The sequence below is a fragment of the Phyllostomus discolor genome, chromosome 3 (genome assembly GCF_004126475.2).
Source record: "Phyllostomus discolor isolate MPI-MPIP mPhyDis1 chromosome 3, mPhyDis1.pri.v3, whole genome shotgun sequence".
Taxonomy (NCBI): domain Eukaryota; kingdom Metazoa; phylum Chordata; class Mammalia; order Chiroptera; family Phyllostomidae; genus Phyllostomus; species Phyllostomus discolor.
Window position 1 is genome coordinate 38,850,000 of NC_040905.2, and position 19,331 is coordinate 38,869,330.

General features: G+C 37.2%; 1 protein-coding gene across 2 annotated transcripts in view; it reads left to right on the forward strand.

Annotated features, from left to right (window-relative positions):
• RNF180 (ring finger protein 180) overlaps positions 1-18,579 on the forward strand; it is a 127,889-nt gene extending 109,310 nt beyond the window's left edge. For both annotated transcript variants that reach the window (XM_028523891.2, XM_036020326.1), the window contains one exon: positions 17,582-18,579. In XM_028523891.2, the coding sequence (XP_028379692.1) occupies positions 17,582-17,781 (200 nt within the window). In that variant the 3' untranslated portion in view covers positions 17,782-18,579. The remainder of the gene's footprint in view (positions 1-17,581) is intronic.
• The last annotated feature ends 752 nt before the right edge of the window (positions 18,580-19,331 follow it).

Consider the following 19,331-nt stretch of genomic DNA (forward strand, 5'->3'; position numbering starts at 1 on the left):
ACTTGTGCATCCTATCCCATGCAGGGTTTTTTTGGCAAAACATCAAATCACCCAGGTGACTCAGCCCCCCTACAGCCCAGATTTGGTGCCTTGCAACTTCTGGCTTTTCCCAAAACTAAAATCACCTTTGAAAGGGAAGAGATTTCAGACCATCAATGAGATTCAGGAAAATATGGCAGGGCAGCTGGTGGTGACTAGGAGAACTATATGAGGTTCCAAGGTGCCTACTTTGAAGGGGACTGAGGTATCATTGCCCTAGGTATGTTTCTTGTATTTTGTATCTTCTTCAATGAATGTTTTTATTTTTCATATTACATGGCTGGATACTTTCTGAATAGGCTGTACACACACACACACACACACACACACACACACACACCACCTTTTCTGTACCTACTTATTCATCAATGAACACTTAGGTTATTTCCATTCTTTGGCTATTGTAAATAATGCTGCAACGAACATGGAAATGACAGATAACTTTTCGAGATAATTATTTTGTTTCCTTTGTATACTCAGAAGTAGCATTGCTCAATCATATGGTAGTTCTATTGTTAATTTCTTGAGGAACCTGCATACCGTTATCCATGGTGATTGTACCAGTTTACATTCCCACCAAAAGTATATACAGGTTTTCTTTTCTCCACATCCTCAACAGCATTTGTTATTTCTGGTGGGGTTTTTTTGACTCAAACAACTGCTTTACTCTCCATAAGGTAATGTGCCTTTTTTTCCTTTCATTTCAATTCAGGCAATACTTCTTTTTTTCTCTCTGAAAATTTTTTTATTGTCTATTCTATTACAGCAGTCCCCATTTTTTCCCTTTTGCCTTCCTCCACCCAGCCCACCCCTCTAGCCCACAGTCAATCCCCTCTCCTTTGTCCACGTCCATGCGTCATTCATGCATGTTTTTCATTAGCCCCTTCCCATTCCTTCCACCATCCCCCCCGCCGCCCTCCTCCCCTCCTACAGCTATCAGTCTCTTCCGTGTTTCCATGTCTCTGGTTCTATTTTTCTTGTTAGTTTATTTTGTTCATTAAATTGCAGTTATAAGTGAGATCATAATGGTATTTATCTTTCACCAACTAGCTTATTTCACTTAGCATAATAGTCTCCAGTTCCATCCATGCTGTCACAAATGGTAGGACTTCTTTCTTTCTGCTGTGTAGTATTTCATTGTGTGAATGTACCACAGTTTTTTAATCCACTCATTTACTGATGGGCTGTCTCTAACACTTAGCTATTGTAAATAGCGCTGCTATGAATTGGTGACTCAGGATTCTTAGGATATATTCCCAGCAGCAGAATCATAAGGCAGTCCATTTTTAATTTTGAGGAAATTCCATAGTGTTTGCCACAGCAGCTACACCAGTCTGCATTTTCATCAAAAGTGCACTAGAGTTCACTTTCTCCATGTCCTTGTCAGAATTTGTTGATTTATTTATTTTTTAATATATTTTATTGATTATGCTATTACAGTTGTCCCATTTCCCCCTTCACTCCCCTCCACCCTATACACCCTCTCCCACCCACATCCCCCCCTTTAGTCATGTCCATGTGTCGTACTTATAAGTTCTTTAGCTTCTACATTTCCCATACTATTCTTACCCTCCCCCTATCTATTTTCAACCTACAATCTATGCTACTTATTCTCTGTACCTTTTCCCACTCTCTCCTCCTCCCACTCCCCTGTTGCTAACCCTCCGTGTGATCTCCATTTCTGTGGTTCTGTTCCTGTTCTAGTTGTTTGCTTAGTTTCTTTTGGTTTTGCTTTAGGTGTGGTTGTTAATAATTGTGAGTTTGCTGTCCTTTTACTATACATAGTTTTTTTATCTTCTTTTATTAGATAAATCCCTTTAACATTTCATAAAATAAGGGCTTGGTGATGATGAACTCCTTTAACTTGACCTTGTCTGAGAAGTACTTTATCTGCCTTTCCATTCTAAATGAAAGCTTTGCTGGATAGAGTAATCTGGGATATAGGTCCTTGTCTTTCATGACCTGGAATACTTCTTTCCAGCCCCTTCTTGCCTGGAAGGTCTCTTTTGAGAAATCAGCTGACAGTCTGATGGGAACTCCTTTGTAGGTTACTATCCCCTTATCTCTTGCTGCTTCTAGGATTCTCTCCTTCATTTTTACCTTGGCTAATGTAATTATGATGTGCCTTGGTGTGTTCCTCCTTGGGTCCAACTTCTATGGGACTCTCTGAGCTTCCTGGATTTCCTGGAAGTCTATTTCCTTTGCCAGAATGGGGAAGTTCTCCTTTATTATTTGTTCAAATACGTGTTCAATCTGTTGCTTTTCCTCTTCCCCTTCTGGTACCCCTATAATTTGGATGTTGGAACATTTAAAGATGTCCTGGAGGTTCCTAAGCTTCTCCTCATTTTTTTTGAATTCTTATTTCTCCATTCTTTCCTGTTTGGTTGTTTCTTTGTTCCTTCTGGCCCACTCTATTGTTTTGAGTCCCAGTTTCCTTCCCATCACTATTGGTTCTCCATGCCTTTTCCTTCATCTGTTTTATGGTAACCTGCATTTTTCATCTAATTTGTGGCCAAAATCAACCAATTCTGTGAGCTTCCTGATGACCAGTGTTTTGAACTGTGCATCTGATAGATTGGCTATCTCTCGGTCACTTAAAATGATGAGTCCTGGGGCATTGATCTATTCTTCTTTTTGAGACATCTCTCTCTCTCTCTCTCTCTCTCTCTCTCTCTCTTTTTTTTTTTTTTTTTTTTTTTTTTGGTTTGGTTGCTCCTGTTATGGTGAGGGGCGGAGCCTTAGGTGTTCACCAGGGCTGGGCACCCCAGTCACTAGACTGTGATGTTGTATGTGGGGGTGGGGACAGGGGCGGGAGGGAACAATGGCAATAGCTCCATTCTCCTGGGACCTCAGACCCTTCTCTCAGATCCTGGGTTTCACGCTCTGCCCTACTCCACAATCGCCTCCTCACTGGGTCTGCCAGCTGCTGCTTGCGTACTCAGGGTCCACCCACTGTGATCTTGCGTGCCCCAGATGCCTTATGCGCTCCTGGTTGTCTTATGTGCCCAATTCTCCCTGTTCGCTCACCGCGACCCTCGCCTGGCTGCTCGTCTCCGCCCCTCCTACCGGTCTGGATGAACAGGTCTACTTCAACTTCTTGGCTGTCCAGCTTCCATTCAGATAAATTCTCTGTCAGTTCTGGGTGTTATACTGACTCTAAATTGTTTTTGTTCTAATCTTGGTTGTGCGTGGAGGTAGGGTGCATCCACCTATGCCTCCATCTTGGCCGGAAGTCCCTTGTTGATTTATTAATGGTAGACATTCTAACAGGTGTGAGGTGATATCTCATTATGGTTTTAATTTGCATCTCTCTGTTGGATAGTGATGTTGAGCATTTTTTCATATGTCTGTGGGTCCTCTGTATATCCTGGAGAAGTGTGTATTCATGTTTTCAATAATAGCCATTCTAAACAGGTATGAGGTGATATTGTATTGTGATTTTGAATGCATTTTCTCAATAATTAGTGATGTTGAGCAATTTTTATGTATCTGTGAGCCATTTGTATATACTCTTTGAAAAATGTTCTACTTTGGTCCTCTGCCCATTTTTGAGGTATTATTTATTTTAGAGCAAGGGGATGGGAGGGTGAAAGAAAGGTAGAGAAACATCAGTGTGAGAGAGAAACATGAATCAACTGCCTTGTGTATATGCCCCAACCTGGGACAGAACCCACAACCTAGGCATGTGCCCTGACCAGGAATTGAACCAGTGACCTTTTGTTTTGAGGGACAATACTAAACCAACTGAACCATACCGGTCAGAGCTAGCTAAGTTATTTTTGTTTCTTCTATGGAGTTCTGTGAGTTTCTTGTGTCTTTTGGATATTAATGCCTTTATTGGATATGTGGTTTGCCAGTGTTTTCTCCCAATTCATAGATTTCTTTTTTATTTCATTGGTGATTTTCTTTGATGAGCAATAGCTTCATAGTATGATGTAGTCACAGTTGTTTCTGCTATTGTTGTCCTTGCTTTTGGTGTCAAACCTAAAGAAATCATAGCCAAGACCAGTGTGATTACTGTAGCTTTGTGGTATATTTGCAAAAGGGATTATAATGCCTCAATCTTTGTTCTTTCTCAAGATTGCTTTAGCTATCTGGGGTCTTTTGTGGTTTCATACATTTTCTCAGATTTTTTGTTCTATGTCAGCCTGCTGCCTATGAGTCTGCCTCTGTTTTGTGTGTTAGTTCAGTTTGTTCATTAGGTCCCATATATGAGTAAAATTATATGGTATTTGTCTTTCTCTGACTGGCTTATTTCACCTAGCATAATGTTCTCCAGGTCCATCATGCTATTGCCTAGGGTAAAATTTTCTTCTTTTTTTTTTAACTGCCAAATAGTATTCCATTTGTAAATGTGCTAGAGCTGTTTTATCCTCTCATCTACTGATGGACACTTGGGCTGTTGCCACATCTTGACTATTGTAAATAACACTGCAATGAACATAGAGGGGGCATATATTCTTTCAAATGAGTGTTTCAGCTTTCTTCAGATAAACTCCCAAAAGTGGAATTGCTGGATCATAAGGCATTTCCATTTTTAGTTTTTTGAGGATATTCCATACTGCTTTCCACAGTGGCTGCACCAGTCTGCATTCCCACCAACAGTGAGAAGCGTTCCCATTTTTCCACATCCTTGCCAGCATAGGCAGTAAAATCTCAGACATTGCTCTTAGTAATATTTTTCTGATATATCACCTTGGGCAAGGCAAAAGGAAAAATAAACAAATGGGACTACATCAAACTAAAGAGTTTTTGCACAGCAAAGGAAACCATTAATAAAACGAAAAGACAACCCACTAAATGGGAGAACATATTTGCCAATATATCTGATTAGGGGTTAATATCCAAAATTTATAAAGAACTTATATAACTCATCACCAAAAATTCCAATTCAAAAAATGGGCAAAGGACCTGAATAGACACTTCTCCAAAGAGGACATACAGATGGCCATTAGACATATCAAAAGATGCTCAATGTCACTAATCATCAGAGAAATGCAAATTAAAACCACAGTTAGATATCACCTCACACGTGCCAGAATGATTATCATCAATAAATCAACAAACAATAAGTGATGAGAGGTTTTTGATTGCTGATTCAGTCTTCTTAATAGTAATTCACCAGTACACACTTTCTGTTCTCTCATGATTCAGTCTTGGTATGTGCCTAGGAACTTACACATTTTACCTAACTTGCTCAATTTGTTGGCATATAACTGATCATAGTAGTCTTTTATAACCATTTGTATGTGTCTGGTATCAGTTGTAATGTCTCCTCTTTCATTCATAATTTCACTTTTTGAGTCCTCATTTTTTTCTTCATAAGACTAGCTAAAGGTTTGTCTGTTTCATGTCTCCTTTTTAAAAATCTGCTTAGTTTCATTATCTTTTCTATTATGTTTTTAGTCTTTATTTTCTACTCTGATATTTTTGTCCTTCCTTCTACTAACTTTGGGCTTAGTTTGTTCTTTGAGATCTTTCTTTTTTTTCTTAGTGTGTGTGTTTATCACTGTGAACTTCCCTCTTAGAACTGCCTTTGTTGCATCCCAGTAAGTTTTAACATGTCGTGTTTTCATTTTGGTTTGTGTCAGGATAACTTCTGATTTCTCTTCCAGTTTCTTCCACGACCCATTGGTTGTTGAGGAGCATGTTGTTGATCTCTGTGTATTTGTGAATTTTCCAGTGTTCTTCACGTAATTGATTTCTGCATTCATGCCACTGTAGTTGGAAAAGATACTTACTATGATTTCAGTCTTTTTTAATTCATTGAGACTTTTTGCGACCTAATATATGATCTATCCTGGAAAATATTCCAGTGCATTTGAGAATATGTATTTTGCTGATTTTGGATGGAATGTTCTCTCTGTGTATCTTCGATCATATGATCCAACATGTAGTTTAAATCTAATGTTTCCTTATTGATTTTCTGTTGCAATTATCTATTATTTTTTGAAAGTGGAATATTGAAGTCCTCTACTTCTGTTGCATTGCTGTCTATTTCTCCCTTCAGCTCTATTAAATATTTACTTTATATATTTAGGTGTCCCTGTGTTGGTGCATAAATATGTATTAATGTTATATCCTCTTGATGAGCTGAGCCCCTTATAATTATATGATGACATTCTTTGTCTCTTGATACAGTCTTAGTGTAAAGTGTATTTTTTCTGATATAAGTATAGCTACCTCTGATTTCTTTCATTTTTTTATTTGCATGGAATATCTTTTTCCATTCCTTCCCTTTCTCCCTATGTGTTAAAGCTGAAGTGAGTTCCTTGTAGATAGCATGTAGTTGGATCTTGTTCTTTGTTATTTTTTAAAGGTTTTATTTATTTTTAGAGAGAAGGGAAAGGAGGAAGATACAGAAGGAGGGAAACATCAATGTGTGGGTGATACATCAATTGATTACCTCTCATGAACCCATAACCTAGGCATGTGTCTTGACTGGGAATCGAACCAGTGATGTTTTGCTTTGCGGGACAGCCAACCAACTGAGCCACACTGGTCAGGGCTGGATCTTGGTTTTGTTTTTTGTTTTTTTTTTAAATCTATTCAGCCACTCTTTGTTGTTGATTGGTGAATTTAGTCCATCTATATTTAAAGAAATATCAGTAGGTATGAACTTATTGCTATTTGGTAATGATTTTGTGTTTATTTTCCCTTGTTCCTTTATTACTCTCTTGCTTTCTTCCTTTGTAACTTGATGAATTCTGTAGTGGTATACTGTCACACCTTTGTCTTTTTGTTTTGTCTATCTACTATAGGCTCTTTTTTCCTGGTTACTGTGAGGCTTACATAAAACATCTTGTATTTACAAGTGTATTTTTAAACTGATGACTTATCTTCAGATGCATAGAAAAGTTCCTTCCACCCACGTTTCTGATGTCACAATTTGCATCTTTTTTATATTGTGCATCCATTAATAACTTATTATTATGCTTATTTTTAGTTCTTTATGATGTCCTGTTACTAATTAGTGCCCTTTTGTTTTAACTTGAAAAATAACCTTTTAACATTTCTGTAAAGCTGGCCTACTAGTGATGAGCTACTTCAGCTTTTGTTTGGGAAAATCTTTCTCCTTTAATTCTGAGGGACAAGCTTACAGCCAGGTAGAGTATTTTTGGTTGGCTATTTTGTTTTCCTGTTGTAATACTTTGAATATATCATCTTACTAGTTTCTGCCTGGAAGTCTCTGCTGAAAAATCTGGCTGTACTCTTATGGGGGTTCCTGCCCAACCAGGGAACCTGAGCAGGGCATACAGGAAGCTACAGAGCCCATCCAACACCCCTGCAGATGGTAACACTTGAACAGAAGCATAGCTCGTGGCTTTCCCTGTCTGCAGAGCAAAACTGGTGGCCTCACCTGACCAGAGAGTTAAGTGCACACTCTTGCTTGAGTTGGGTCCACAGTGAGCCACACAAGCCCTGAATACCACGCTGCTGCACAGCCAGTCCAGGGAAGCTGATTCAGAGTCCCATGTACTACAGGTTGGGGGCAAAAGTAGGCTTACAGTTGTTTGTACAGAAAATACAACAATTAATAAATAATAATACAACAATAAACTCTGTTTTTGCATATTCACAACTATAAAACTACTTTTGCTCCATCCTGTATAACAGTACCCTATTCTACAGCTTTACCTGAATAGGGATCAAAGCCAGGAGTCCTATCCAACTTCTCATTCAGTGGCACACCACCCCCAGTCCCCAACCTCAGAGCTAGGTCAGTTGCCTCGCCCCAAAACAGACCATAATAGCAGGCCCCACCTCCCTAAGGTTATCGCCAGTAGACACACCCAGAAACCCAAAATGAGTTGACTGGTAAAGGTCTGTCTGCCTAAGGAAACCTGTGAAGTCTATAAGAAGAGCACAATTACTCAGTGTGCAGATACCAATGTAAGGAATCCAGGATAATGCAAAATAAGGTAAATATGGCACCACCAAAGGAAACTAATAAAGCTCTAATAACTGACCCTAAAGAATTGGTGATCTATGTCAAAAAACTCAAAATAATTCTCTTAAGGAAGTTTAATGAACTACATGAACACACAGCTAGCTAAACAAAATTAGGAAAATAGTGCCTGAACAAAACAAGAATTTTGACAAAGAAATAGAAACCATTAAAAAAAACAGAAATTGTAGAATTGAAAAATGTAATTGATCTGAAGAACTGAGTAGGCCCTAAAGCAGACTTGATCATGCAGAAGAAAGAATTAGAGACATGGGGGATAGGACATTTCAGATTATCCAGTCAGAGAAACAAAAAAATAAATAAGTGAAAAAGAGTGAAGAAAGTCTCTAGGACCAGTGGGATAAAATGAAAAGAAACAATATTTGTGTTTATGGAAATTCCAGCAGGAGAGAAAGAGAGAGGTACACAAAGTATATTTAAAACAATAATGGCTAAAATTTTTCCAAACCTGAGGTGAGAAATGAACATCTAAATCTGTGAGGCCCAAAATATCCCAAATAGGACTACACTGAGATACATTATAATCAATTTGTCAAAAGTCAAAGACAAAAGAGATTTTTAAAAGCAGCAAGAGTAAAGAGAGGTTACATACATGAGAACCCCCATAAAACTATCAGTGGATTTCTCAACAAAAACTTCAGACCTGGAGAGAATGAAATGACATATGAAAAACATTGAAAGAAAAAACTGCCCACTAAGAATTCGATGCCCAGTGAAGCTGTCCTTCAGAAATAGGAGAGGGATAAAGACTTACCCTAACAAACAAAAGCTGAGTGAGTTCACTAACCAGATCTGCTTGTAAGGAATATTAAAGGGAGCTCTTTGAGTGGAAATAAAAGGACACTAATTAACAGTATATAAATGTAAGAAGGTAGTACAAAACTCACTGGTAATGGCAAATACATAGTCAAAGTTAGATTCTACAATATGCTAATTGTGGTACATAATTCACTTACAACTCTAGCTTAAAAGTTAATGTAAAAATAACCATAACTAAAATAATCTATTATTTGTTACTCAGCATAAAAATAGGTAAATTGTAAAACAATAACCTAAAATGTGAGAGGAAGTAGAAATAAAAGTGTAAAGTTTAGGAATTCTATTGAAGTTAAGTTGTGATCAATGTAAAAATAAGGTGTTAGAATTTTAATGTATTTTATGTAAGCCTCCTGGTAACCACAAGGAAAAAAAAAACCTTAGCAATTGCACAAAGGTACATGATAAAGAAGTCAAAGCAAACTGATATGAAGGCCATCAGAACATGAAAAAAGAGAGCAGGATAAGAAACAAGGAACAATGGATCTATAAAACACCCAAGAACAACAAAATGTTAACAGAAGGTCTTTACCTACCAGTAACTACTCTAAACAAACATATTAAATTCTCCAAAGGAAAAAAAGAGCCCCAGCTGGTGTGGCTCAGTGGATTGAGTGCTGGCCTGAGAACCAAAGGGTCACTGGTTCAATTCCCAATCCGGGCACATGCCTGGATTGCAGGCCAGGTCTCCAGTAGAGGGCATGTGAGAGGCAACCACACATCGGTGTTTCTTTCCCACTGCTTCTCCCTCCCTTTCCCCTCTCTCTAAAAATAAACAAATGAAATCTTTTAAAAAACACAAAAAGGAGAGATCAAGTTCTCCACAACCTTTAGCTCTGGCTGGTGTGGCTCAGTGGAGTTAGCACTGGCCTGAGAACCAAAGGGTTGCTGGCTTGATTCCCATTTGATGCAAATGGGAACATCCCACTTGATGTTCCCATTTGAACATGCCTGGGTTATGGGTTCATTCCTCAGTTGGAATGCATGCAAGAAGCAGCCAATTGGTATTTCTCTCTCACATCGATTTTTCTCTCCTTCTCCCTCTCCCTGCTACCCCTCTTCTAAGATCAATAAGCATGTCCTTGGTTGAGGATAAGAAATAAGTATATACAATTTTGTCTGATAACTTTGTAAACTCTACTGAAAATTAAGCAAGTGCAATAAAATTATAAGTAATCTGCAACATATTTTAACTTATTCAGTATTAAAATTTAATTTTGCAGGATTAATACATTTGACTCTGCAGTCCTAAAACTATAGGAGATAAAGATGAAATTTAAAATCCATTTTGCATTAAGTTTTTGAGTATATTAACTGAGGAACTCTATACTTACTTGTGACTATAAAAATATCAATCCACCTCTGCTAAGACCTACTTATATCAATCAACTTTTGACAAAACAAAATTCTTACATAATATGAAGAATATAGAGCAGTGAAACACTGTGTTTCAACCTTTGTCCCATCACATAAAGGGTAGGACATATCTCCTTTTGAATACTGATTTGAGGGCTCTGAATTAGCCTCTGAAAAAGGTATTTTTAATAATAACATTAAATTCTACTGAAAATGCATTTGAGAGACTGGATTTAGGACAGTCCCAGGTAATATGCTAATTATTCATTTTATTATCTTAAGTATATCCTTTTATATATAGGTACTCATTCACCCATTCAACAAACAGGTATTCAATACCCACTCTAAGTATTTGGCAAGTTGCTACAATTGCAAAAATAAATATTTCAAGATAACTAACAGTCTTTCTGTCCCTGAAAACAATCTTCAAAATAATGGAGTTTGCTTTATGGTTTTTGATAGCAAATATTAATTGGACCATATTCTGTGGGGAAAATAAGTCATAACTTTGTTTTTTCTTGGAAATGAGAGAAATTGTGAGACAAATTGTTTTTAAAAGATAGAATTTATGAAGAAGCAGACGTACCCGTTTGAGATTCTGGAATGCTAATTCTGTTTTATATTCATTCTACACCCGATAGCAACTTCAAGATTTTCTTTGCTGTTCTTTCTTTCTCTTTGATTTCACACAGTGAATTTCTCCAAAAACTTTTTTTCCCTTCACATAGGAAAATAAGTATGAAGTACGTGTCTTTACTGTGTTGTTTACTTTAAATAGCATATAGTTGGAATGTACTACTAATATTGGATACTCATTAACCATGACTTAGTACCAAACTAATTATTATCAGTTTTATTGCCAATAGTAGGTTGTGATTAAGTTTGTGTAAAAGTGAATTCCTAGTCCAGAAGTTTCTTATTCCATTAACTTCAAAACAGATCTATTTTTGGAATGATATATTAAAATATATACGTTGACTGTTATCATAATGATTTTTAGTGTATTGTCATGTAGGCTTTTATTTTAAATGGGGGCAGTATGTCCCCCAAGGTGGCAAAAAATTGGTTCTGGGGGAACAAGAAAGCACAGGCAGCACAGTAGTTTATGGCCCTCAGAGGCTCAGCGCTACCTGACAAAATCTTACTCCTTACTGTTTAATTGCTTTCATTAGAATTTATTGATTAGGATACTTAATTTAAAATAAATATAAATTTAACTTATTTTTTTCTCCTAACATGGATGATAAAAAAAGATTTGAGAAACGCTGTTCCAGACTGATAGTTTCTTAAGACAAGAACCATGTCTTAAAATATCTTTAATCATTAGCCATTAACATGTAGCACTTATACTCTCCATAAATGTTTAGTAAGCTCCATATTTTCAGTATCTGATATTCTGAAAGTCTATGTAAAATAAGCAACTGCCTTAGAGAAATCAGCTCATACTTAAAAAACACTGTGCCTCAGCCATTTGCTTGAACAAGCAATGGTAAGTTTACTGGTTTACTCAGAAAAGGTAGACATAATATGAAGAACGAACACTGGCAAAAAAAAAAAAAAAAGGCAGTTCTTCCTCATATTAAAAGTAGTAGTAGTAGTAGCAGCAGCAGTAATAGTAATAATAATATAAGAATCTAACATTGAACCTTTGCTATGGACTAGTCATATGCTTTATATGTATTAATTCATCTAATCCTCTTAATAGCTCAGTGAATTAGGTATTTTCACTATTCTCATTTTACAGTCTGCAATTAATCACTGTGATTAGTATCCCAACAACTTTTCTAATGTCAGTCAATCTAATACTTATCCATCAACCATGTCTGTGAAGATATTTTCTTGTAGTTTGATTTTAACTTAGAAATTGCATTTATCCCTTCCAGTTTACAGCTTTGGAAATTCCAAAATTATTGAAAACACCCACTGCCTCTTTACTTTAAAAAAAACTTTTGAAGAAGTTAACATTAACCAATCAATAGTCATTGTCCAGCTTAATGATCATGATCCAGCCTGCCTGTGCAAGCTTATTGCCTGAGCCATCCTGAGCTACCATCGCCTCTCGGTGTTCAGAGCTGGAAATACTGTAGCCTAGTGTCTTCCCACACTGCTTTCTTTCTCCCACCTTCCACCAGAAAGGAAATTAGCATTCACGAGGACACTTTTAAGAGTGAGAGGGGCACTATTGATGAATATGCCAGGACAACACGACCAAACTGAGACTGTCCTGGGAAGAACCAGCATGTGTGGTCTCCCTCCTCATGCTGCTCCATCTTTTGTGCCACATGTGCTCTCAGCTCTGCTGTTCTCTGCAACTCTGCCACCAGTGCCCTTCCTCCATCACACCCGCAACTGGGACTTTTGAACCTGAAGAATCTAAGGTTATAAATAGTCTTTTGGGGTAGCTAAATCACATTTTTTAATGTAAAAGTAACAGCAATAATTTCCAATGACAATGTTACCCACTCCCCAGCCTAAATTTGTAAAGAAGTTTTTAGGTATATAAACTACTTTGGGAATGTTTGTGTTTATGTGTTAGGATAATATGTGAATGTGAGAAAAACTATTCCTCTCTCTTCCACAAACAGAAAGGCTCCTTTCCTCTTCCAATAGTGACTATAGTTTAGAGAACAGCTTTAAAAAGCTGTTAGGATTGAAATAGCTTAAATATATCACCAAAACAGAATACCCACAGGTTGGATGCAAGGCAATTCATTGGAATGTAGGAAGATAACATTCAAGTTTATATTATGTTTATCTACACAGAAGAAAAAAGAGCTTTGCTAATATTTAGTGAGGACTTACACTGGAATACTCACATGTTACAATGGTGTGTCATATTAGCTGAGGAAAATGGGGATTTGGACAACACAGAAAGGCTGACTTCATTAGTTTATTTTTCTCTTTTTCTTTTGTTTCTTTTTTGTTTTCCCATTTTTCCCTTTTATCCCCCTCCACCCTGTACCCTCCTTCCCACCAGCATTTCTCCCCTCTTAGTTCATGTCCATGGGTCATACATATAAGTTCTTTGGCTTCTCCATTTCCTATACTATTCTTAACCTCCCCCTGTCTATCTTGTACCTACCAATTATGCTTCTTATTCCCTGTACCTTTTCCCCTGCTCTTCCCCCCACTGATAACCCTCCATGTGATCTCCATTTCTGTGATTCTGTTCCTGTTCTAGTTGTTTGCTTAGTTTGTTTTTGTTTTAAGTTCAGTTGTTGATAGTTGTGAGTTTGTTGCCATTTTACTGTTCATAGTTTTGATCTTCTTTTTCTTGGATAAGTCCATTTAACATTCCATATAATAAGGGTTTGGTGATGATGAACTCCTTTAACTTGATCTTATCTGAGAAGCACTTTATCTGACCTTCCATTCTAAATGATAGCTTTGCTGGATACAGTAATCTTAGATATAGATCCTTGCCTTTCATTACTTGGAATACTTCTTTCCAGCCCCTCCTTGCCTACAAGGTTTCTTTTGAGAAGTCAGTTGATAATGTTGTGGGCACTCCTTTCTAGGTAACTGTCTCCTTTTCTCTTGCTGCTTTTAAGATTCTCTCTTTATTTTTAATCATGGGTAACTTAACTGTGATGTGCCTTGGTGTGTTCTTCCTTGGGTCCAATTTCTTTGGGACTCTCTGGGCTTCCTGGAAGTCTGTTTACTTTGCCAGAATGAGGAAGGTTTCCTTCATTATTTTTTCAAATAAGTTTTCAATTTCTTGCTCTTCCTCTTTTCCTTCTGGTACTTCTATGATTTAGATGTTGGAATGTTTCAAGTTGTCCCAGAGGTTCCTAAGCCCCTGCTCATTTTTTTGAATTCTTCTTTCTCCATTCTGTTCTGGTTGAATGTTTATTTCTTCCTTCTGGTCCAAATTGTTTGAGTCCTGGTTTCCTTCCCTTCACTGTTGGTTCCCTGTATATTTTTCCTTTATATCACTTTGAATAGCCTTCACTTCTTCCTGTATTTTGCATACATACTCAGTCATTTCTGTGAGCATGCTGATTACCAGTGTTTTGAACTCTGCATCTGATAGGTTAGCTATCTCCTTGTCGCTTAGATCTTTTTCTGAAGTTTTGAGCTGTTCTTTAGTTTGGGCCACAGTTCTTTGTCTCGGCACACCTGTTACATTTTAGGGGGTGGAGCCTTAGGTATTCACCAGGGTGGAGCAACCCAGTCACTGTATTGTGGCACTGTATATGCAGTGGAGGGGTCAGGGAGGGAACAGTGTTGCTTGTTCGGGCCCTCACCCACTTTCAGTCACTTCTCTGCTACCCACAAGCAAATTGGGCCTTCTGGTGCTGATTCTTAGGTGAGTGGGTTTGTGTACATTCTAGGACCCTGTGGGTCTCTCCAGTGAACTCTCCTGTGAGGCTGGAAGTTACTCCCACTGCTTCAACCTTCACAGGTTTTTACAGCCAGAGGTTTTGAGGCTTTAGTTTCCTGGGTGGGAACCCTGGGTTGCACAATCTGTGTCTCCCTTCAGTTGTTCCTTCCAGCTTATCTGCACACAAATGTGGGACTGTCCAGTCTGCTGGCTGCTGCCTCACCTGCCCAGTCCACTGCCTTACTGTGTGTCTTTAGATGTAAGTCCTTGCCTATCATGACTTGGAATACATCTTTCCAGCCTCTTCTTGCCTGCTAGGTCTCTTTTGAGAAGTCAGTTGATAGTCTTATGGGAACTCCTTTGTAGGAGTTCCTCAGCTGCCCGTTTCCACCCCTCCTACCAGTCTGGCTGAATGTTTTTTCTTTAAATCCTTGGTTGTTGGACTTCCATAAAGTTTGGTTTTCTGGCAGTTCTGGTTGTTTTTTGTTTTTAAAGTTTGATTTTCTGGTTGTTGTCCTTCTTTTGGTTGTGCAAGGCAGCAAAGCATATCTACCTATGCCTCCATCTTGGCCAGAAGTAGTCATTCCATTAGTTTGGTTTTCTGTGAGTTGCAATAAATTGAAGTTTACATGTACCCAGATAAATGGATTTTTTATTATATTATCTAGTTTTAGCTAAACTACCAGTACAAAGTGGACAAGAGACTTAATTAAACAGAATCCTATAAAGAAATCAGATTAAAGATAATACTAATAAGACCAACAAAAAAAATAGAGAAGCTGACACATCAACCTAATATAATTCAGTCATTAATGAAAGAAATTAAAGAAGATACAATTAAATGGAAAGCTATTTCATGTTTACAGATTGGAGGATTTAATATTGTTATAACATCCACACTACTCAAAGCAATATAAGAAGGAGTCAGTGCAATCCCTATCAAAATACTCACAGTGTATTTCACAGAAATAGAAAGAACAATCATAAAATTTGTATGAAACCACAAAAGACTCTGAACAGCCAGAGCACTTTGGAGGACAGAATGTAAGATATTATGCTTCCTGATTTCAAATTATATTGCAAAGCTCTAATCAACATAGTATGGTACTGGCATAAAAACAGACACTTAGACCAGTGGAACACAATAGAAAGCCCAGAAATAACCCACTCGTGTAAGTTCACCTAATTTTCAGTGGGGGTGCCAAGAGTACAAAATGGGGAAAGGATGACCTCTTCAACAAAATAGACTTTTCAATAAATGGTGCTGGGAAAACTGGACTGCCACATGCAAAAGAGTGAAATTGAACCCTAGCCTACACCATATACAAAAATTATCTCAAAATATATTGAAGACTCAAATGTAAGACCTGAAACTGTAAAACTCTGCAAGAAAACAAAGGGTAAGCTTCTTGGCATTGACCTTGACAATGATTTTTTTGGCTCTGACAGCAAAAGCTCAGGCAACAAAAGCAAAAATAAACAAGTGAGACTACATCAAACCAAACACTTCTGCATGGCAAAGGAAACAATAAAAAAGCCTATGGCCCGGGCTGGCATAGCTCAGTGGATTGAGCGCAGGCTGGGAACCAAAGTGTTCCAGGTTCGATTCCCAGCCAGGGTACATTCCTGGGTTGCAGGCCATAACCCCCAGCAACCTCACATTGATGTTTCTCTCTCTCTCTCTCCCTCTCTCCCTCTCTCTCTCTCTCTCTCGCTCTCGCTCTCTCGCTCTCTCTCTCTCCCTCCCTCCCTCCCTTCCCTCCCTAAAAATAAAAAATAAATAAAATCTTTAAAAAAAAAGCCTATGGATTGGGAGAAAATATTTGCAAACCATATATGTAAAAGACACTGAAAATTTGCTAACACAACAGACTTCAGGTGCTCTCACATCCACAAAAAGGTAATTATTTGAGGAGACGGCTGTGTTAATTAGCTTGGCTGTAGTAGTCATTTCACCATACAATTATGTCAAGTCATGTTTTATACCCTAAGTACATATGATTTTTGTTTTAAAAATAAAACATGTATGAACAATAATTTAGGACCATTACTGATCAAAGAAGTTTGACTTTAAATAACCATACTAATATCCAGGTGAATGTAGCCTAGTGATCAGAATAAGCAGCATATGTATTCAGTGTTACTCAGCTATTACAATGGATGAGCTAGAATCTGCTTTAAGCTCGAGCATCACAGAATCTTTATCACCAAAGTTATTGTTAAATACTAAAATTAATCTTTTATCTTGTTTTATTTTGTTTTATTTTTAATTGTTGTTCAAGTACAGTTTTCTGTCTTTTATTCCCTTTCCAGCCCATTCCCCTAGCCCTCCCCACCTCTGTCCCATTTCCACCCCCCCTAGTTTTTTCCATGTGTCTTTTATACTTGTTCCTGTAAACCTTTCCCCTTTTCCCCTGAAATTAATCTTTTCTGTTCAGTTTATTGTATTGTCTTCACTTACTAACATGTCTAAATACAGAAATAGAGTAAGCAGTAGATAGTAAAAAGCAAAGATTAATGGTCAGACTATCAGTGTTTAGAAAATTTGATTTTATTTTTTAGAGACTTTTGAAATTACATATTGGTCAGCCAGCAAAACCAGGTTGCCATTGGGCAAGTGTATACTCAAGCTCTGAATAATTCACATGTAAATATCACAAAGAAAAAAAAGACAGCATTTTCAGTGAGATGTGCTATTTCTGAGAAATGTCATTCAGTCTTATTATTTAGAATATCATTTACTTTTGAGATTGACTTTTTATGTACCAGCCAATCATCTAAGTAGACATATAGTTTGAAATTTATAAAAATTAAAGCTAATTTTACTTTAGTTTTGCTAGTTTAAATTAGCTAATGTAACTTTGCCAATTTTACTGTCCCTACCCTTAAAACCCTTAACTGAAAGAGACATCTGATCATTGCCTACCAGTGAAAAGAACCATTAGGAATACAACAAATGGTTTAGTGAACATTAAGGTATGGTCAGTTCACGGCACCTGTGTTCCTCATGCAGCGTCCTCTCTGGGACACATACCGGGTATGATGGACTCTAAAGTAACACGTTCACGCCCTTCTAGGCTTCCACAGACACGCAGCTCCGGTCACGAGGAGGCAGTTCCCGCATGGCGCGCACAGGATGGACTACCTGCACTTTGAGGATGACAGCCGCGGTTGGTGGTTCGACATGGACATGGTGATCATCTATATTTATTCGGTGAACTGGGTCATTGGGTTCATCGTTTTCTGCTTCCTTTGCTACTTTTTCTTTCCGTTTTAGGAATTTTCACACCTTACTACAGTTGAACAATCACAAATGATGTAGATAATAATTACTTAAACATTTTTAAGTGTGCTTTGAAATTTTTATAATATTGTGTTATATAAAATGTGGGTGTTTATAGAAAGTCTGAATATAAGTAACTTATTAATGTTTTTCATGTAACAAACTGAACTTATGTATCTATCTAGCTCTTAGCAACAATGCACCATTAATTTCATAGTTCTCATTTAGGTTTTGTGGACTCTAATTTTACAGTGTCTCTTTTGTACTTACCTTCATTATAAAGACTGAGGTTTTCTTCCACTTAAAAATAGTAAAGAGACAAAATGAAACAATATGGGTAGATACCAGAAAATATTTAGTCACCACTTATTCTCAGGCAAATTTATGCATTAAAGATAAACATATTCTCTGGAACTAATCTAACAGGGTATATTCAATTTGCGTTTCTAGGCATCCTCAAAAATGTCTCTTTCTGTCACCAAGAAAGCTGACTGCCCCTTTTTTTACAGACCTACCAGTAGCTTTAGTGCAACATTTTTCATTATTACAAGAAAAGAATAGTAAATATTTAAAAAAGAGACTAACTCCCACCAATATACACTTATAGAAGTATATTAACACTTTTTGAATTGCAGGATTATTCACCTGAAGAAATAAAAAATTTATTGACTGATTTTCAGTAGTCTAAAATGGCAATGCATGTCCAAAATGTAATTAATTTAGTGGTTCATTTAACTATAAGGTTGTCAAATATATTGTAAATGTGCAATAAAGAGTGCTTTTAAATTTTTATTATTGGTATGTGATTTAATGTCTGTAATAAAGAATTTTTGGAAATAGGCTTATGGATTTATAGAAAGAAAATCTGACATTTATTTTAATTTATTATTATAGTAACCCTTGGAATTAGTTTTTCCCTTATTAAAAAATAAATAGGAGATCTAAATTATCCCAATGTGGGAAACAATTTGGGCAGGTATTCCCATTTTAAAAGTATGGAAATTAAAGCACAGAAAAGTAAGCTTATTTATCTCAGTCACTCAGGTGATCTTTGTATAGCCTAGAACAAAAGTTTTTATTAAGAAATAAAAATAAAAACAAACTAAGCAAACAACTAGAACAGGAAGAGAATCACAGAAATGGAGATCACATGGAGGGTTATCAGTGGGGAGGGAGAGGGGAGAGAGTGGGAGAAAACGTACAGGGAATAAGAAGCATAAATGGTAGGCACAGAATAGACAGGGGAGGTTAAGAATAGTATAGGAAATGGAGAAGCCAAAGAACTTACATGTATGACCCATGGACATGAACTAAGATCGGGGGAAATGCTGATGGGAGGGCAGTGCAGGTGGAGGGGAATAAAGGGGAGGAAAAAAATAGGACAACTATAATAGCATAATCAATAAAATATACTTTAAAAAACTGTTAATCCAACATTCTTATACTATAATATCATATATCTGGTAGTGCAATATGCATATAAGAAACATGAATCTCTCAGTGCACTAAAAATATTACCATCTTCCAAACAAATTGGGATGGAT